Source organism: Amphiura filiformis, chromosome 9, assembly GCF_039555335.1.
Source record: "Amphiura filiformis chromosome 9, Afil_fr2py, whole genome shotgun sequence".
NCBI classification, from domain to species: Eukaryota; Metazoa; Echinodermata; class Ophiuroidea; order Amphilepidida; family Amphiuridae; genus Amphiura; species Amphiura filiformis.
In genome coordinates, this window is record NC_092636.1 from 8,527,219 (window position 1) to 8,549,780 (window position 22,562).

At 36.3% G+C, this 22,562-nt stretch overlaps 1 protein-coding gene across 1 annotated transcript in view; it reads left to right on the plus strand.

Annotated features, from left to right (window-relative positions):
- The window catches only part of LOC140160407 (teneurin-3-like), a 164,677-nt gene that overhangs the window by 80,168 nt on the left and 61,947 nt on the right, over window positions 1–22,562 (plus strand). Inside the window, 2 exon segments of the mRNA XM_072183641.1 lie at window positions 5,539–5,789; window positions 16,909–17,029. Of these exon segments, the coding sequence (XP_072039742.1) occupies window positions 5,539–5,789; window positions 16,909–17,029 (372 nt within the window).

The following is a 22,562-nucleotide window of genomic DNA, read 5'->3' on the forward strand; positions in this document are numbered from 1 at the left end:
ACCGGTCTTCGGTTTTAATTAACAACCTAATTAAATATTGACCCCTTCTTACTTAGTTTGCCAAGCCGTAGGCTGAATTAAACACTTGCAATTTAATAAATTACAAGTAGAAGTGAGTTCAAGAAGTGGTCACTAAATTAAAGGATATTTATTCGGATTAATAGTCTTACAAGGTGTTGATAATATCTCATATGGAGTCCTCGTTTTGGGGGTAAAATACCCATATTGTAAAACTAAACACTTAATGAATTAGAAGAAGTGAGTTCAAGAAGTGATCACTAAATTAAAGGAAATTTATGCAGATTAATTCATTAATAGTCTTATTATTAAGTGGTTACTAAATTAGGGAAAATTTATGCGGTTTAATTAATTTATAGTCTTACAAGGTGTTGATAAATATCTTATATTCTATCCTCATTTTGAGGTTGAATATCTATGTTGTGGTCAATTTAAAAGGCTTAGGAGCTTGAGTTATAAAATTGAATTACCAGAATTGTGTGGTAGGATACAAAGACTTGCTCCATTCTCAATGTGTAGATCTATGTTCTTATATCTGTCACAAAAACAGAATCACAAGTTTTGAATTTCAAATTTGGCTTACCTTTTTGCAACTTGTATAATTGCGGTGAAAATAGACTTCATCAGGCAACTTTGTTCATGTACTGTTTTAGGACTGGATGACTGAAATTTTCACTATTTTGACCAACTTAAAGTTTGTTTGGCACATGTAAATTCAAAATTGTTCAGTTTTTGTTACTGCACGCATCAATAAAGTCACAACTTATGTCGTGTAAATTACAAGCGTGTGCAAGTCACACACAATGCGCAACTAGCGTAAGTGCCAATTATAAGCCCAACAAACTTTAGTGGTGTCATTTCCCCATGTATTTCTGTATCACCTGTCTTCCTGTCCAAGTGTCTCTGTCTCTGTCTCTACCTCAGTGCTTTTTAAAGAGTATGTGCTTGTTTCTTCACCATTCTTGCGTTGTTCTCAATCTCTTTCTGTATCTTCCTCTCTCTCTCTCTTAGCACTTGGTCAGTGCCTATATGGGACCATGACAACCCCTCTCTGACATTGAATAGTTTTCAAAGTCCGCCAGATCTGTAAGATAATCAGTCGTCACTACTGAAGCATACACAGTCATGCAGAGCTAGACGGCTGATTGAGCAGCCATACATTAACAACCCTTCTACTTACAAAATCCGCCAGTTCTCTCTTTGTTGGCCTTTTTTTCTCTCTTTCTCCCCATCTCCCACACTTTCTCTCTCATATACGCAGATGCCGCAATTGATTTCAATCTTCCCCTTTCAATGCATCTCCATATCAGTTGGGGCAGAGTGCCTACTCACACATTGTTGAACTTTGAATTCTTTTTATTTGTCTCAATTTCTTACTTTCTTTCTGCAAAAACCTCCTCCGTTGCTTGTGCCAAATGCCAGTTAAAAATACAATGTTACGCTAAGCTCGTCAAATTTAACAGCTAAAACTCCTCGCATGCAACTTTCAGGATCCATTCTGCATCATATTTTTTCCAATATCATTTTCTTTTTCTATCAATAGCAATGAATTATTATCACTGGAATATGATAGCATGTTCAATTTACACTTGAACTCTGTGAACGAAGCCATCTGGGCTTTTAATTTTGATACATAAGCTTTCTTCAATTGTGATGCCATTGATCGGGATGAGAGAGCGAGAGGAGAGGAAAAAACCCTAATGTATCCTAAGGCATTTACTTGTAAACTTGTACATCGCAATGAAACGTAATGTGTACACACATGGGACGATATGTATACAGCGTATTTGCCCGGTTGGCTCGGTGACATGCGATTTGCTGCAGTACCATTAACCATTTTTAATATGCATAGATATATCAGAACATTGCATTTCATTTTCATGATCCTTATATCAGAATTCTCGTTGGGGATGCTTCTGATTCCAAATAAGTTAATTATTTAATATATTTCAATGTTTTCCCATGATCAAATTAAAGTTTGTTTTTGTACATACAGTTGATCACAAGTCACAAATGAATAATACTTTGAGACCAGTTAATGTGATCATATGATTACTTTTTTAGCTTTCTACATCTGGAAGATGTTTCGTGGATATAAAGTAGGCATAACACCAATATCATTCAGTGTCGCTATGTGTCCCACTTGATAAACATCCCCAACTTGGAATGCACATCACCTCTTGGCCGACAAATCTGTGTCAACCAGTGTTAATGACTTTAGAATTCAGTGATGTTGCCGAAGATGTACATTTACATCCTTGTGATGTTACCGTAGCGACCTCAAAGTAGACCAATATGGTCGCTTGCCTGCCTGGTTGGTTTCCGTGATATCAATACTTACTGTTCTGCCAATACAAACAACATCCATGTCATAATACTTCAGTAGGCATCTGTTGCTGGTATTACACTCATTTCAGCCATGCTGGTATTTCACTGGCACTTTTTTTTTTTTTTTTTTAAAGCTTTTTTTAGCAATGACTTCACCTGATCACAGTACAATGACATTATTATCAAGCAAAGAATTATTGAAATCTTTTATGAGAGAGCAAATTTTGCGTAGAAATTTGAAACGTATATCAACATCACCTGAGGTTGGGAGAAGCCGTTGCAGATGCAGTAGTAGGAAACGGGATAGGGGTGTGACTATAGCATCGATATATAGGATCAGTGAAAAACACACGGACTATTCAGGTCAGGATATGGCAACACACAAACCATGACAACGGATGATCGTGTAGGATTCCACGATCATTTGAATATTCGAAAATAAAATTTGATTAAATCCGTAAATGGGGGTTGATATTTCATAATGTGGAATAATAAATTGCACTGTTAAAGTGAAACCGTGCCAGTGAATATGAAATTTGACTAATATTTGGTGAATTGCCTAAATATGTATAAACCAGGGTAAAACAAGATGTTATGGTTGTAATACAGTATCATTATTACAACGTGGCATTTTTTTTACCAATTTTGTATTTACCAAAGTGATGAAACAGTCCTTAAAGCTGTTTCATACCAAGCAGAGTCAACATCAGAAGATGGTTTCTTAAGGAAATTTGACAGAATGATGTTGACCCGGTCTCTTTCGATAAGCCTCGGTCTCTTTCCATAAGCTTTCATTCAAACCTTGTCAAATTCAACTTATGAGATAATATGAGAACAGCGTCAAATTGACAGATTTGGTTTCACCGCCTATGTTCCTGTGCCTCTCTTCTCTTATCCCAAGACACACAAATGTTTTTCCTGTTGTGTGATTTAGGTGGGTGATACTGGCCTATATATATTCTCATCCAATTATGAGTTGGATGTTGGTGATCAGTTCGCCTAGGTGATGTTTTAAATCTACAGGTATAAGACTTTTGCTTGTATGCTTTGTTCAGAAACTAGGCAAGGTTTATGTAGTTTTTCAATTGCCACTATTTGAGAAAGTTCTACAAACATGTGAATTAAGTTTTCGAAAAAAGGTGCAAGTTGGAAATCAGGGTGGTTTGTCAAAAAGTATGAAACTTCCCTACATTTTATAAGCCAAGGGTCTGGCTGTCAGGCTGCTCGATAAAACATACATAAGTACAGGGGTGGATCCTGGGGCTCCTAAAAACTGACACCAATTTGTGCAAAATTTTCTGGCTCCTCTGACTTAATTCTCGAGATTGGCCAATAGAATCATATTTGCTGTAAAAATGAGCCTTGGGAAGTGAGCTGAAATTTTATTCAAGAATAGGGCCCTTTCAAAAACCCGGATCCATCCTCAGTGAGCTATTCTTTATGTATGTGTATGCAGCAGGTACTAACAATCCCAGTCTCTAGTGCTGTTTCACTACGTCAGATATACATCACGGATATGTGCACCAATTTCTGAGAATCAAATCGGGGCCACCCTACGGCAAAAGAAACATGTAATATCATACAATTTTGGAAATATCTATGCTGCAATTAATGTCATTTTCAGCACTTGAAATCCAAACACAGTTAGTGAACCCTTTTAAATGAATTTCTAAAACAGGTGAATTTAGGGATAGGGAAAAAGTGCAATTTTAGAGGTCGAAAAACGCACCTTGATTTTTCAAAATAGGCCTATGCGATTTTCCACCAAAACCACAAAATTAAAACTGAAATAAATAAGAAAGTGTAGGCCAAAGTGAATATAAGTTATAACTTTTTGAATACTAAATTGCCATTTGCTTTGTTTGAAAGTCAACCCAGTATTTTGGTCTTGGTAGAGGAACTTTGATTGTGAAAACGAACACAAAAAAGTTTTTCGACAAATGTCAAAAATGCATTCGTAACCAAAATATGGGATTTGTGCCACAAAAGACGCAATTACGTTTTATATCTATACCTAAGTAAATTGAATGATAGTGATCGTGAGATGTATTGAACGTTGCATCGGTACTTCAATGATATGTGTAAATCAATGTCAAATAAGTCTCCAACTTGTCACTCGCGTTTTTTTTTCCATGTCTAAATCTGTCATTTTGCGCGGCAACATCCGCTTACAAGATTCAGTTAGGCAAGACGGTGTGGAATATGCTTTACTTTTTTTTAATATACGGCATATGAAAACTACATGGCTGTTGAAGAGTAATCTGAGAGTCACAATCAATATAGAGCCCTAGGCTTGGCCCTCTCACTCGGAATGTAATGAGCTTGGCTTTGGCTATGATTGAGGTGTTTTTGCTCAACTAACGAATGCTCACTCCCAGTGTATACCTCCCCTTCAATGAGACGTTTCAAAGCACCGCTGACAATTTGGTTTTGTTCTTGAGAGTGCGAAGATATTTTTTTTGATATCTTGTCATTAGAGATGAACTTTAAGAGACAAAACATGAAAAGCAAATGCCTGATAACATCGCTAAGAGAGATAGCACTAAATACTGTAGTGTTAACCCCTTTTTCGAGATAATTAATTGCTCTTGATAAAATGCGAAAATTTGCGCACTACTTATTAACACTAGCGCTGTGTTGAGCTTTAGGACATGGTAAATATCTGACGCTCTCTGCGATATTTATGACCCCCAGTCTGTCAACACGATTAAAATATGTATGTTGCCACAGGATGTATGGACTTTGTAGAAATCCAAGCCTCATCTTGTTCACCTATGGGACCCCGCTATCGCCAACATCTCGAGGGAAGCTACTTGCTTATTTCTGTTGTTTTTAATAAAAAACGTCTGTGATATCTAACGTTTCGACGGAGAAAGATGTAAAAATCATGACATTTGGGATGGTTTCCACTTACTTGTAGGTGGGAAAATATCTGTTTTGGTTGAAGTAGGAAGATCAGAAATGATGCGAATCAATAATAAAGACAGACACGCCGAGGTGTTATGAATGTAACCGAATATGCGACTGTGAGGTTTCAACGCGTCGTTGTGTTGACATAACACTAGCGTGTGTTTCATTTACATTGTATGATGTGTTCTGCTTTTATTCCCATCTTAGCTATCACCTGGTACTGCCATTTATCTTCCTTGTTTTTATTCATCCATTTCCTGGTTTTATTGTTCTCTTTTCCAGACGCGGCAGCACGAATTAATTCCTTAAGAAACCTTCCGGATGTCAGTTGCAATGCTAGAAATCTTCCCGATGTAAGCTGCACAGCACCACTTACCCGTCCACGAAGTCATGGTTCGGATGGTAGCCGGGACAGCCGAGGTAGCCACGATAGCCATCCTGGAAGCCATGGGTCTGACGGAGATTGCGAGACGGATACAAATAGTATCATGACTCCAGATCAGCTTATTGAAGAAGCCAATTCCTATCTACAGGTAAAGTCTCAATAAACACTCTACATGTTATCTTGAAATTTGAACTTTGCTCTTGGGTATGAGATTGATTTGATACCCAAAATGACAATATTTATTGAAAGGTCGATAGTCAGACATGAGTTCAGGATATGGAACTTTGTCACTAGAGTGAGAATGACATGAACAAGATAGCAGTTCTAATGGTGAATCTTAAAGCTGCAAGTATTGACGATTAACAAGAGCCCAGTTTACTGACCCCCTTTACAATACACATATCGGTTTCGAAAGTCCAAGATGGGTTCAGGTGCAAGTAGAGTCGATAGAATTGTATGCATATGATGAATATTCATGACATCTCAAATTAGCATATTTTAGTGCCATTTACTCACTTAATCTATTGCACAGTTCACACTATGACCATGATGACTGGTTAGTTTGTATTTCTTCTAAAGAAAAGTACTTAAAATCACAAGCTGTATTGATATACTTTTTAGGTGTTGCTCTGCATCAATGATACTTAAATGTAATTCAGGGTTGCGATTCACGAACATGGCAAAGTCTCCCTGAATATGTATTATTGTTGAGTCACCTGAATATGTGACAAAGAACTAATGTATGATACAAGTGTAACATTTTGATAAGTTCAAGCATTGTTCACTTGAGTCATTTATAGTCCTTCATGAAGACTCTCGGTTGGGGTTAAAAGTGAGGCTGCTTGGTTTCATCCCTCCTCCCATAGTGAGGCTGCTTTATCACATTTAAAGGAGGATTGTGATCCTAGCCTCCAGTAGATCCTCCCAAAATCCTCCCATTTTAGCCGTGGTCCTTCTTGAGGATAAGTCATTTATCACATTTAAGATGTTAGAGTACGCTTATGTTTTATACTTAATGCATTTTACTTGGTTCGAAATTGAAACAAATTATGCATGTGACCCTACAGTTTCAGAAATCAGGATGCTGATTGTGAATAATATGAAAATTATTGAGCAAAGCTTTGATATATCAATATTTAGAATTCATTTCTTGAAATGTTGACAATTGAAGTCGTTAACAAACAAACGAGTATCAAACCACTAAGCATAAACTGGGGAATCAAGTAAAGTAAAACAAAAAGCCAAATTTAACAAAATTCAGCAGGAGTTAGGCAAGTCTTATTGATTTGCCTCTTTTCAGTCTGTTTAGTGTCTAAGAGATGTATTTTAAATCGGAGTGACCCGAGGAAATACAACTGCTGAATTATGCAGTGTTGTTTGTACTCAATGACTCTTAACCCTTTTAACCAGTTCAACATATGATAATTGAAGATTCAAATGCATAAAAGACAAGACAAGATCATGGAAAAAATTGCATGTTCAATGTGCCATCCATGGTTTGGATTTTGTTTTGATGATTTTTTTTGTTGCTCTCCATTTTTTTCTGTCCTCATTTTTTCTAAGGCTAAGTTATTTAAAAATGTCAGATGTAGATAAACAAATTAGCACACCTCAATGCCGGGAAAATTAATTTCCTCCCAATCTTTTCTCAAGCATTCCAAAGAAATGCCAATAAGACGCACCTTTTGCTCTGCAAATGCGTGCCTGTGTGTGATCGAATCACACGCGAAATTGAATCGAAGTTGCATTAGAATCCTCTGGTGAGGCGTAAACTGTCAAAATTGTGTGATTCAGGAGGTGAGCAGATTCACAACTAGCACACACCCTGGTATTATACACACATGTGCTGAGTCGCTGTGATTCTAACGACAGTGAATAAAGAGTCGCCAAGATTCTCTTGGCAGAAATAACGATGATGAATAAAAAATCCTCTTCTCCTCTCGATGCTCACTCTAGGTGAAAGAACTCGACACACCCTATGCGTAATGCCTGACTTACTTAAATTGTCAATCCAGCACAGTTTTTGTTCAGGTATGTGATTACGCATACATCGGCAACTTATTTATTCACCTTGGATTCTTGGGTTAGTGTTTGCGAAGCACAAGGTTTTTGTTCTGCGTCTTCTAATCTGCTTGTTCATTTGGCCAAATTTGTTCATCGGGCTGTGAATTTATTGATTCCAATAGCTAGCAGGCATTTCCTTATGTCCCGGCTCTTCTGCGTTTGATCTGCCCTGGTAAAAGATGATGGAATGGGAGCTTTGCTGTCTTTTCTTTCATCTTTTTCGCTTTTTCAATTCAAATCAACAACTCCAATAAAGAAAGACTTGGCGGAGATAGGAATTAAGTAAAATCAATGAAAAAATAGCGAATAAATAAAACAGTTGAATAGAATTCAAACTTGCATGTGTAAAGAAATAAAGTTGGACTGGGTGATGAGGGAGTAAGTAGGATTGAACGGAATGGCGTGAGTAAATAATCATGGAATAGAATGTAAACAGTGAGTGTGTCACAACATCTTCTATAAACACTTGGTGTTTTCATTGTGGAAGACTCAGATGATGGAAGCTTTCTCCTAAGTGTTCTGTAAACCACCTAAATTGTTATGGACTCGATTCAGTTGATTTTCAAAGGCTTCAAAATTTACATGTAAAACAAAATTATATTGATATAAATTAAGCTCTTTGCAAATAATGGTCCAGGACAAACTTACAGCTTTATGTTTATTATTACACTGTTCAAATACAAAAACTGTTTTTACTTCAACAAGAAAAAAATACTTTTTTGGAAGGGTGTGTTTTTCAAATTTAATTGCAGTGAAATTTCTTCATAGTTATCTGACTATTTAGGCCAAATAAAAAAATAAACATGTTTCACGTCCCCTCCCGCTTCCTTTTTTGAGGTTTCCTTTTTTTTTTGTAATTCAGTTATAACTTTTCAAAAAAATATGTCTAGGAAGTTGGGATGCTTTCTATAGCCTTGTTAAGATACAAGAAACATTTTAGGAAGGTTTTGTGATCATTAGAGGGTGTGTAACTCTCAGAACAACAAATAAAAAAAGGGCATCCTCCTTTTTCCAGTCATTATTGTATACGCTATAACAGCTCTAAGTATGGGTATTTACACCAATTTTGCGATAAAAATAGAAAATAAAAAACCCTCGAAAACCGGACGTGAAACATTTTGGGTTTTTTTACTTGGCCTTATTGCAAACCTTAAAAATGTTCTGTCAGAAAATCATAAGCTTTCTACATTCTTTTAATAAATAGAATGTTAATAATAGAAAAGCAGAAATAGAATGTTGCTTTGAAAATGAGATGTTTACAGACTACTTGAATTCCCAGTTCTGACAGGATTTGAGGATCACTCAGCATACTTGATAAACAATAGTCTTGAATAAAAATCCCAGTCATAGTTTTGATGAGAACGTGGGATGATAATAAAAGGATATTAGGCCAAATAAAATAAAAAACATGTTTCACGTCCGGTTTTTGAAAAAAAGGAGGATGAGGGCTTTTTATTTTCTATTTTTTATTGAAAAACGACCCTAAATACCTGTATTTGGCACCATATCTTCGGTATTCGACATACAGATTGATATCTGAGAAAAACCGGAGGAGGCCCTTTTTATTTTATTGTTTTGAGAGGTAGACCCTCTAGTGATCACAAAACTCTTCTTAAATGATGTATTATGCATTTACAAAGCCGTAAAATAAGTTTCAACTTCTGAAACATCTTTTTTTCAACAAGTTATAACTGAAAGTTTACAAAATAAAAAGAAATTTGAAAAATCTTCAAAAAATGAGGAGGGTGCGGACGAGAAACATGTACTTTTTTTACTCGGCCTTAAGTCTGAACGAATGATATAGCTGCAGTACGGGATTGTTTTTCCAGTGTAAATTGTAAATGAACAACCCCAACACTTTATAGCGATGGTAGATTAATGGCGGAATATTTTAAGTAAATATTGAATGGTCTACCCCTTGTGTTCTTTCTACTTTTGTCTGTAAGATGTTCGTTTAAGGCAGGTCAGAGAGGAGCATGTCCTAGCGATGTTTGCCCTCAAAAATTGAGACAAATAAAGCTGACACACAAGAAGAATTTTAAAGAAGATACCAAGGATTGATATAAGGGTTATCATTTCCACACTATATGCATTGAGGTCTACCTTCTGAAATTACATCAAATGAATTTAATCTAGATTTTTATATTTTCAAACAAATTTTTGTTTTACCATTGCTAATTTTGACTTTGTTATGTAATTTTAAAATCAGCCAAAATAATTATGAATGGATGGAATGTCTTAGATTGTTTTTGCATAATCATTTTGAAATACTTCCATTTAAAAACAAATTATGGATCCATCCTCTTAAGGGTAGACGAGGTATTGTTGGTTGAAGCAACCTAAAAATCGATTTTCATTATCTAGATCAATATAGGCCTATTATTGAAAATTAACACCTTGATGTTTTGCTCAAGTTCATTCTACAAATCGTATACTTAGCAAACTTGCTTAATTTATTGTTGTTAATGAGTTATGTACATTTTACAAAAGTGTTGTTGTTTCAGCCCTCTTTACAACATAACTCAAGAACCGCAGCACCTACAAAAGTATATCTGTGATATTTTAATTCTTCTACACGCTCGCTATGAATTGAGCAATGCAGTTTTTTCCAAAGCTCACTACCATTCGAAAGATGTTGTGAACTACCAAATCACAACAGTTTAAAATAATTAATAACCTAAATACAGATGTCGCCAGATACACACATATTTATGAATTATGCAAACAAGATAACAGCCGTTATCTATGCTAATATCATCCTTTGATGGCACATTTATATAGGCATACCTCATAAGCTCTTTGAGATTCCAAAGTTCATGTTATCATTAGAAATTATTACTTTGTTTGAAGGATGTTTTTAAATTTAATTGGCAGGGGCATGGACTTTGGATTAAGCTTACAGATTGGAGAAGAAACCATGGCGACATTCGGCCTATATGGTCTAGACTTGAGCCAAAGTCAAAGTCATTAATTTCATGTTTCCCCAATATTGTGAATTATTTATTTTCATACATGTAGCCAGATGTCAATTGTTTTAATGGTTAGTGCTGTAATTACTTAATTTTGAAGGTACTTTATTTCCCAAATCATGACTAGCATTTTCGCAAGGATTTAAATTCACAAATTCAAAAGTAGAGTCAAAATGCAATTTTGTTTAAGTTGCATTTAAAAACGGTTATACAAATTTGCAAAATTTGGCTCCTTGAAGATCAGTAAAATCAATAACCTTGCAAAACAAAAAAGTTTTACAGTACTGAAAAAATTGCCTAATTTCACTAGGAATTTTAATTGGTGAATTTTGTGAGAGGCTTCAATTTGTTCAATTAAATTGCTTCAAATTATATTTTTTTAGAGGTATTTAATAGTGCATCAACATATTTTGGTGAAATTTAATTTGCTTCACAAAACTTGACTTTTCATTATTTGCAAACAAGGTCACTGCCAAATTATACAGTGTTTTACAATATTTCCATGTGGCAATATGGTCCAGTACTGGTGACATTTAAAACATAACCTTTATCAGTTCAAAATTTGCTTTTGTTGCTCTTGCATGTTATCCCTCCTTAATTCTAATGCTATTTGTTGTCCCATCCCGACCCATCTGGCCCCTGCAATTACTGTGTGTCCTGAAGCACGGAAGCTTACTGCCCCCTCCTTCAGTAAAAGGAAATGTTTGATTTACTTACTATACAAAGTCCATGAAAACAATGTGACATATTTAAGTTGAACACTGCAACTACCGTATTTAAGTTGAACACTGCAACTACCGTGGGTAATTCATTTACCTTACTAGAACCTCTTGAAATTGTGTCATGGTTTCGGGAAAGAAAATAGAGTATTTGCATGACATGTGTAAAGTAAAATAGTTGTTGTTTCTGATTCAGAACTTCATAATGACATGCGTGGAAGAATTAAGGAACTTGTGAATCATGTTCCAGGAAATGTTACGATTTGGAGGGAAATTATCGCCTATTAAATAAATGAATACATAAGAAATATTTGGAAATGTTAGAATTTTGAAGGAAATTGTTGTGTATATGCCCAGGAAATAAACATATTTTTAGATGTGCAAACTCAAGCACTACAATAGTGCAAATGATGCCATTTTGAAATACTATGAAAGTTCACAAATTAGACTCGGATCTCATCTATCAGTACATAGTTCTCTTCCCCTATGATTGAACATTATGGAATGACCTTTGAATGTGTTGGGTAGAAAAACTCATACCCATGTACTGTGTGGTCAAATAGCTGTATGGTTGTGGAATAGAGGTTATTGAACTTTGCCATGGAAATGAAACCATTTTTAGTGCATTGTTGGGCTATTCTATTTAAAATCCACACTACCCTTGTGGAAGATTTAGTAAAAGTCTTCCACAGTGGGAGTATGAGTTTCGAATAGAATAGACAATTAGGTAACTTCCATTTGAAATACTGACTCCAGTTGTGAAAGATGTAGGTAAAGCCATAATACAGAGGGAGTATGGGTTTCAAAATGATTTCCGTGACCAATTACATTTGAAAAATATACTCCCCCTGTAGAAGATATTTCTAAAATCCGCCACAGGGGTAGTGTGTATTTTAACTGGAATGGCCAAGTTTATGGTACTTGACCAGACTTAGTCTTACATGTATTTTCCTTTAATAGGTTGAAAATTGAAAGAGCCAAGAAAAAAAAAATGGATTCACCAGTGTCATGCAAGCCTGCTTTATAATAGATCATAAATTGTTTCTAAAAGGGTCATAACTGAAGTGAATGACTTTTAATAGGGGTCTCGCACCTTCTTTCCATCTCATTGATTTATCTTGCAAATAATATCCTGCAATTTGAATCTTAGTAGCATTCCGAAATGTAGAGCGTTGCAACACATGCAGGCTTTTAAAGAAAATCAAAATGTTGCCAGTGGGTCTGTCTGATAATACCATAGTTGTTCAAATATATATTGCACAACATAGATTTTCTTATTATGTGAAAGCGCCATGGCGAGCCCTTCCTCATCCATTTTCCAATATTCCCCCTTTGGTGGCGAGGCATGTTTATCGTGCACTGACCGCCCCGAATCTTATATTTGTCGCTAACTGACCGCCCAAAGCTAAAAATGCATGCTATAGCCAACTAATGCTAGTTACGGAGCATAGAATCTATGCCTCTGCATCCATTAGGGGGATAGCCGCTTAGGAAAAAACAAGAAGTACAACAGATCTTGACGTAAGGCTAGTGTAATCCCATGCACGATCAACTACACGTTATGCATATCACACATTGTACAAATCAATATCTTTGGGAGAATATTATCGGCTATATATCCCTTGCAATCATGACAAAAACAAATGTAAGCTCAACCTCTCATGACTTCTACAGATGGGATGTAAGGATGCGGTCCACTTTCATTGGAAATTTCATCAATTTACCACGGACCATGCTGCCTAGACTTGTCTGACAGAGATAATTGCGCCAATTGTAAATGTCAAAATGTTTCAATGAGGTCTGCTGGACCAAATTATTGCATGGTTTTTCAAATATTTCAAAATTAAATAATGCCCTAACATGGTCAATTGTTTCAAATTTATTGTAGATTTGCATTTATATTATGAAAAATTGACCATATAAGGTTCAAAAATCTTATTGATGTTTAAGTTTTGCCGGACGGCCAGTGATTTGATAATGAATGCTCCGTCACGTACTCGGCACCGGCACTTCATTGATTTTAGATATTTATAATTGAACGCTCCAGTTTTATTCATGATCAGTGAAATGGGTGAGTGAATATCATAATTAAAAAGAAATCTTAAATATCTTAATTCCTGTCGTTAAAGCCTCTGCTTTTCCCAAGAAATTGAAACTTACAGCTTTCAGCGATTATAATGATGATGTCATTTAGACAATGGTAACCATGGTAACAATTGAATTTAAGTCCAATTCTCATGATATGAATCCAGAAGATTTCTTAAATAGGTGGTAATTTTGATTACCATCTCAATTGTCTATATATTTCAAGTTTGAGTTCTCTAGAATAATTTGTAAAGAAACCCTGTTTTTCTTCTACATTATGACAAAATCATAAAGAAATCTGTGACAAAAGTCAAGATTTGAAATATTAGTAGTAAAATTGCAGTAAACGCTTGAGATTAACTGAACCAGCCTTGCATGGAACCATTATCTATCATGCTATATCTCAATATTTTCTCAGTTAATTCTCGGAAATCAAGTTTGTTGTGCCAGTAATAAAGCATCAATTCAGCGATATCCAACATATGCAATAGTGATATAATGAAGTTTGGCATATCAAGTGATAACTTACGCTCTCATAAAAAGACATACAATAGCTGGAAAATCGCTTTCAACAGCGTCGGTTGTGTGAAGTGTTAGCGTAAGATTGAATTTGAAAGACCAATGTTTTGATTTCCTCTTTTTGGTGCTCTGATAAATATTGCCAGCGATGAATATGTTGTGGACCTCCCTGAAGGCCCCCATTTTTGCTGCACACAGAAATATTTTTCAAACTGACCTCTGAATCGGTATAACTGAAGCTTATTTGTTCAAAGAAAAACACAAAAACCACACCATTAACCAATTGAAAATGTAGTGTGTTCTCTTTCTAATGGCACATGACCTTCTAGAAAAGTTTTAAGAGAATTTTGAACTCATTTTATCGAACGATAGTCTGCGCCATAAATTAGCTATGGTTCGTTCACTAAACAATAACAAAAACACATTGGCAAAATACTGTTGCATGGAACGGTATTTGGTTAACATGAAGATGTTACATTCCATTGCATATACCCAACGGAGTATAGCAATGCGAGTTGCTTAATGTGAATTTGTACAATTGGTATGATGATCATTACTTCGTCTGTGCGTGTTTGAGTGGGCAATGGGGCTAGCTGCTTATAGTTTGCTACTATATACCGCTAGTGAAGATGATGAGTTCCCCCACAGGCTTCGCTCCTTTATGAAATTGCAGTTGGCGTTTATTCTTTTGATTGTCAAATCCGTTTTAGTCACAAAGCCTCAATAGGGAGCCAGTCAGCTGATGGTGCCGGGTTATGAAAAAAGTGCCAAAGGTAAATGATCTTCACCAACCACATAATAGAGGAGGATAGTATGCTCTTTTACAAACAGGAGCAGCTATACATCATGAGGTAAACTTACAAGGAAGAACCCATTGAATCGCTCGCTTTCCATTTTGCAATCTATCCGTATCGATGCGAAGTGGCTACCTTATCCATTAATAATTGGCCGGGCAGAGTCATTCGGTACCCGGCCATGTTTGGCCTTAATTTGAAGAATAGAAAGAAAAAAAAAAATGGTTCAATGACCATTGCAGGTGTTTATTTGTAAATGTAATGAAATCTGCACAATGTTGGCTAGATTCTTTTGAGCTGCGGTTTCATAGTACGGATGGATGCAATTTTCATCTTATTGACAATTCAGAAGGAAGATCTTTGGCCCTGACTTTGAGAACATGATACACGACAGGAATGATATTGCTAGTCAATTTAAGTGAAATCATACTCAGAATTGTTAATAACACACCTCCTGTGACTGTGTTGCTATGTGTAGTAACATCAGAAATTGTCTACACGATGATGTGGAAGTTCCTATCATAAACCTTCATTAGTTGAGGTTTTACAAATTCACGCCACATTGAGAGACACTTTTATTCTTTGCGGCAACTTTTGTTCATAAATATATGAAAATATTCATTACCAAGCAACATGCTTACAAATAATGTATAAAATTATGGGAGAAAATAACTAGAAGACGCTAGCTTGAAGCTTGGTGTCTTGGGACTGTTTTACAAAACAAAATTTGTGTAAATGTAATTTTATGAACTGGCAATATTTGTGAAATTTTTGAGCTGATTTGATCATGGACTTGGCCTGTATTGTGAACCTCCTGGGTGTCCATAACATTAACCCTAACAGAACTAGGACTCACTAAAGCTCACTATTAAAACCGCTCTGCGTGCACGGATTCCACGGGACTTGATGACGCAATCAGACCAAGTCATATATACCCAGGGAATCGTTGGCGGCCAACGTCACCTGTGTAGCTACATGCTGGGGATCTTCTGCGTGGCATGCGAGGGGTCCGAGGTTCAATCCAAAAGGGGTGCCAAGTGACTTTCTTCTTCATCTTCTCTCCTTTTTCGTTCCTTCTTTCCCTTCCGATAGCCAAAAACCTCGGTAGGGTTAGGGTTAGTGACCATGCATATTTTCCCTATATGCCTTCTTAACCCTAACAGAACTAGGACTCACTAAAGCTCACTATTAAAACCGCTCTGCGTGCACGGATTCCACGGGACTTGATGACGCAATCAGACCAAGTCATATATACCCAGGGAATCGCTGGCGGGCCAACGCCACCTGTGTAGCTACATGCTGGGGATCTTCTGCGTGGCATGCGAGGGGTCCGAGGTTCGAATCCCGGGGTGCCAAGTGACTTTCTTCTTCATCTTCTCTCCTTTTTCGCTCCTTCTTTCCCTTCCGATAGCCAAAAACCTCGGTAGGGTTAGGGTTAACATGTTTCTCACTACGGCTCCCTGTCAATTTGTGTGAAACCATCACTTGAATATTGAACGAACTGACTAATAGTACAGCATAGAAACTACAGATATGTTAAAAAAAAAGTGAGAAAGGGGGAAAGGAAGACATGTCCATGTTGAGATGAGAATCTATCGATGTAAGTCAACATTAAAATTCATCACTGCCTGAGCTCCGTGCCCGGGCCACCTCTCTGGCGTTTTGAAATGGAGTGCAGATATGCTAGCAATTTTGACGCTATAGATGAGCAAAGTTGTCAATACATTTCATGATCTATGATTACGTTGAATATTGTTATTGTGGCACAGAGGGTATGATGACTGTGAATTTCATGTTTGGATAATTTGATGAATATAGAGTAGTTTGAAATATGATGGAATATTGCTCGTCGAAATCGAAGCAGGTTTGACATTTTATTTTCAATGTTTCTTAATCATGTAACATACAAAACTTGTGTAACAATAATGTATTCACTCACAATGAAACAAGAACCTTATTATCCACTTTATAACACTTGTTTTTGTATTCTCTAAGTGTTACTTCCTTAATCTGTCTTTTTTCGAGGCAACATTCGAGAGAATTGACTTCATTGACACCCGTCTTCCAGCTGCTTTGTCTAATCTGCCAAACATTCTGTTATTTTATCGTTACTATAGGAACCATTGGACAACCATTCAATAGGCGGCGGAACACATAGTAGTCGGTCCAGCCTTACGCTAACAGAAACGGAGATGGAACCGGATAGTCCGTTTCATTCCACTCCAGCCGGGATGTCAGGTGGGTATTGCTCAAACATTGAAGCATGGTTAAGCTTAACCGAAAGGGTCATCACATGTGTCTGTTTTGTTTCTGTGTTGAAGAAACATCGTGTGGGTGAGAGTCAATGCGTGGGAGGAGAGAGATAGCTAGATGCAGAACTAGATAGCACAACGATTTTTATACCAGCTAAACTTAATAAGGAGATTTGCAAAGTTAAATGCAGACTTGATTATGATTGAGTAGTTACAGCTGAGGACACTAGATTACTTAGCTGCTTTTTTTGGTAACAAACTTAATTCTAGAGATGTAGAAGTAGGACAAACCATGTTAGTGCCATGTTTGAAATGTCGCAAGAAATGATGTACAAAACGTCCAAATAAGGAAATGCCAAAAATGGACGCAATTTTAACCTGATTAGTCTTTATGATATGAGTACAGCTTGAAATATTTTAGAACGCTTGACCAAAATTCGTAAGATGGTTACACGTTAATTTCTGTTTGGTAATATGTCCCACATGAGGACATCCTACAGATTTGAAATTGATGAACCTCGTTTGTCAAACCTGCCGAAGTTCGGTTGATGTTTATGAAGAAGTATGGTGGGCGCCAAAAAATGCAGGCAAAGTTTGAAATGCATACTTGATGTACTTCAAAAAGCAATGGTAATGTATTTGGTTGGCATTGTGCCTCAACATCAAAATTCCAGGGGCGTAAATCCATTTTTGAAAGTGGGGGGGACACAATGACAATTATTAGTCATTGATATTGGTAGCGACAGCGCTGTTGTCGCGCCTCACGACGTAGGGGGGTGTCTGAGGGGATGTGCCCCCTGAGAAGTAAGAAACTTTTGCAAAATGAAGACCTAATTGAAGCCATTTGGTGGACCATTTTGGCACTATTATTGTGTAAAATTTTAGCTTGAAACAGCTGAAAAACTGTGAAATGACGGCCTAACTTGTGGACAAGTCTTCACTAAAACAGAAGCAAAAGCGACCACTTGTTTATGTATACGCAGGGGCGTGTCTGAGGGGGGATGTTCCCCCTTGAGAAGTAAGAAACTTTTGCAAAATGAAGACCTAATTGAAGCCATTTGGTGGACTATTATTGTGTAAAATTTTAAAGTTCAGGCTTTTGGGCCGTGGACCCGCCTTCAAGCAATTTGCCCAAAATAATCACAGGCCTATAATATATTATACTTACGATCGACCCGGCTGTGCGGATTTTTAGGTATGTGCAGTGATGGGCCTACTCAATTACGTGCAATTTAACATTTTTCTTCTCTTTTCTCCCTTTCTCTTCTTTTTCTCCTTTCTTTCTCTTTTTTTTCTCCTTTTCTCCCTTTCTCTTCTCTCCTTTCCCTTTTTTTTTTGGGGGTGGGGACCAAAATGTGGGGGACATTTGATATTGTGTCCCCCCACTTTGAAAAAATGAGGGGACGTGTCCCCTGTCCCCACCCGATTTACGCCTTGCAAAATTCATGAGGTGATTGTAGAATTGACTTGGCCTGCGTTTCACTTTGTGTGTGCAATATGATAGAGCATTGAAAACGGATACTGCCATCTTAAAAAGATGGTAAGCTGATAGCGAACACTTTCTATCCGAGCATTAGCTAACAAAACTTTTGGAAATTGTCATCAGATTTCAAAGTGTGCTCAATTTGTTTGGTTTTTTGGTTGGTTTGTTATCTTAAATATCTCAGCAAATGCATTTTAGTCGCAGCAATATTTTAGACCTAATCAAATGGCTTGCCAACCTCAATTTGGTGCTCCATTTTGCTTGATTGATCTCCATTTGCTGGTTTCTTATTGATTGAAAACAAATCTTTGTCAATACCAGTATAACAGTACTGGTATTTAAACACAAAGCTTTTAAACAGGGATTACTTCTTAAAATGGCTATAGTTGAAAGGAAACAGGGTCGGAGGTCGCAATAGGAAATGGGGGAGCTTAACCTTTGACCTTCCTTTAAAATGAGCAGTGACATAGAACTGGTAAATGAAATGTCAGGTTGAATTTTCAAATTGAAAATTTTGCAACATAGTAGCCAAATTTAAAATTACCGTCATCTCAGGACAAATTTTCCTTTGTTTATGTTCCTGTACTAGCCATTGTTAAGGGGAAATAAACAATTAGCTTATAAGCTTACCAAAAAATCTCAGTGACACTTGAATAAAAGCTACAAATAATGAACAGAAAATTAAAGGCTAATAGCGTAATCCAACACCTTATTCAGTGGATCATGGAGATTGAAGCCAAGCATTTTACACAGGGATTGTGCTAATAAATTGGGCTTTTTGGTAGTTTCGGTTTCAGCAGTCACTTGCACATACTAACACCTAGTGCAAGTAACTTGATCAAGACACAAACTTGGTGAATGAGGTGCGTTGTGTCAGAGACTGTTGTTATTGCATATATCTAAAAGCAAAGTATCCTCATTTCTCATTGCTTAGTTCATGAACCTACATTAACTACTGACACCATACCATTTGACCTCATGATAGGGAGTATGATTTTTAATACCCAATCTCAATATGGTCATTTCATGACTTAAGGCACAAAGTAGGATGAATGAACCAGGCTGTGACAGATGATATGGGGATGTTTTTGATTCTGGTTTATAGCATCCAACCTTCTCATATTTTCACGCCTTGAACTTGTCAATGAGATTACAATTAAATGTGTAATGGATTACCCAAGTAAGCCCTATTGGAAAGAAAAGAAGAAGCATTGAAGGTCTGCTAAATTTCACTTCAACGGAGGTTTAAAATTCCTGAACTTTCTTCTTGTTAGATGAGATGAAAAGATTGTGGTAGTTTTCTGGTCTGTCCATTTACTAATACCACTGGTGTAATACCTAGCTTCAAATCTGGGGTAGACACATCAGCTTGAATCCTAATCAGAGACTTAACAGTAAATGCATGGACTTTTGTAAATGGATTTTGAGTCCTACTGCTCTTATTGCTCTGTTTACATTTTTAGTCATACAATGTTTTCCTTATGACAGACAAGAAGATACAGATTTATATGCATGTCTTATTTTGAATTCTACAATACAAATACAATTATTCCTTTTGTTTCAGCTTGGATAGATACATCTCAGAGAATATATCTTATGCTAACCCACAATGCATTTCTTCCCTGTACTGATTTGCTATTTGGTGCAACATGGGTCAACAAAAAATACCTCAATAATAACAGAGCTCATCCAGATCTTGCAATCAAGATATTTCTTGTCACTGTTGACCCATGTTGCTCTGAATAGCAAATGCATACAGGGAAGAAATGCATTGTGGGAAGTGTAAGGTGTCTTACCTGATTGCAAATTCACAAACAAAAGAATAAACCAATTATTTTCTTGTTTGTCTGCTAAATTCCATGGTATAAAAGATTCCAGCAAGGAGTAATTTTGCATTTTATCCAAATTGCTCTACCGAAGATTCTTGCAATTTGCTAGTGAAGTGGTTACGTATATATATACTCCCTGGTAACTAGATTATGCCCCTTTTGGAATGATAGTAACTGTAGTAAACTTTCCGTGGCGATCATTTTGATCATGGTTCAGAACTCAAAAAGTGTGATCCAGTTGACAAAGTGATAATTGAATTACACACTGACATATTAATGTTGAATAGACATATCAGGGGTATTTTATAAGTTACTACTTATTTTTGTTTGTGGCACGACTTGATCGATTTCTGCTGCCAAATCCAACCGTTTTGCTTTTGAAAGCCATTTTTAGAATCAGGAATATTGACATGTTAAAATAAACCTTCAAGCACAGTTATTGACAAAAAAGCATTGAATTTTTCGCTCAAAATCTTGAAATAACTTCTTTGACATGTACGAAAAAGCTAGACTATTATTTGGGGGTTAAAAGGCTAAACCCCCTCTGAAATAAACAACAAGCGCACAAACCGGATCATTTTAATTACTCCCTGTTTACAAAGCTTAAGCTTAAGTCGGTATTTACCAGGCCTATTTTGTGATTTGTCATGCTTGTGGGGGTTAAGGCTCTGACCTTTTTCTCTATAACAACAGTACCCTGAAAAAAGTAAACTTACTTTTTATTCCACCCTATTTCAATGAAAGCAATATTTTTCCTGAGTATTTTATCCCAAGTTTTGGTATTTTTCGATTTGTGGTATTGAATAAGGCAAGGAGTATAAGAAGTTTCAAATCTTCCCTTGTATAAACAAACACAATAGCATGGATTTGATCGTGGCTTTGTGCATTGTTCACTGTCGGTCTATGAAGTGGTAAATTGGTTTAATAGACACCGCTTGGGAATTGGTTACGAATTGGATGATTGTGGTAAATTGCTGAAGCTTGCTTAATTTGCTATTAATTGGTTTCGGCGTTAGACCTTGTGAGCAAGCAATATTTGTTTTGATATTTGTCCTTTATTTGTGTGATCAGTGATTAAAGTTGCCGAAACATTGTATCAATAAAAGATATTTCATCCTTCAATGGTGTGAACAAACCAAGTGGAATCCCAATAAGACCGCTACACAAAATATAATAAACAATTATAAAATCAAAAATATTAAGACATTTTAATCAAAGTGTTAATTTGTTAATGCAGCTTTCAGCGATTTAGAGATCTTAGCATGCAAATAATAGATGCAATTAATTAGTTTCAATATTTGTTAAGTCATTGTGACACTAATGGAGCTGTGGTAATAAACTTTGATCAATGGGAAGGAAACTATAAAATTCTGTTGATAATTGTAAGCAACGATGAAGAAGCACGCTAGCCTCCGTGGCACTACTCTGTGGAAGCTCGTTTCCTGTCAATAACAACAGGATGATAAACCACCTGAGCTGGGTTTCAGAACATTCCTTTCGTCTTACAAGCTCATCTCAGTCTAGATAATTTAATACGCTTGAAATAAAATGATTCATATTGGCTCGGAGGGAGAATCTTTTTGTATGTAACATCTCGTTACAAAGGCCAAGGGTATCCAAACAAGATTCCACCAGGTCTTATTATTAGTATGTTGTTATAACTTGCTAATTAGACACACTTGGGTTATATTCCTGGAACTTAGTCATAAGAAGAGATAATGGATAAGAAGTGTAAATTTGGAAAGTCTAGATTTTGAGAAAATCATAGAACAATACATTTAAGAAAATCAGACATTGAAATTTCCTGTTTGGGTGCATTTTGTAAGGAGTAACAGAAAACATGGCCTTGTTTATAGAGAGATTATGATTTCCCTTTGTCACAGTGTAAATATTTATAACAATTTCAAATAATGGTCAATTAATTTGATACCCATTCTGGTGAAAATAAGGTGGGAATTTTCTCAGGGTTGCTGAACCCGGTGTTTGGTAGCCCAATTGGGTGACTTTTGGAGATTTTCCACACAACCTTTGATGTTCCTGTCCCATAGAAACCAATTGTTAAGTAAAAATTAGGCAACTTTTGAACATTGGTTCATGCGACTACCAGTAATTTCTTGTCCAAAAGAAATCAATGGTTAAGAGAAAAATTGGCAACTTTTCACTTATTTAACCCACAATTTGGGTTGGAAGTTTTTGACAACCCTGAT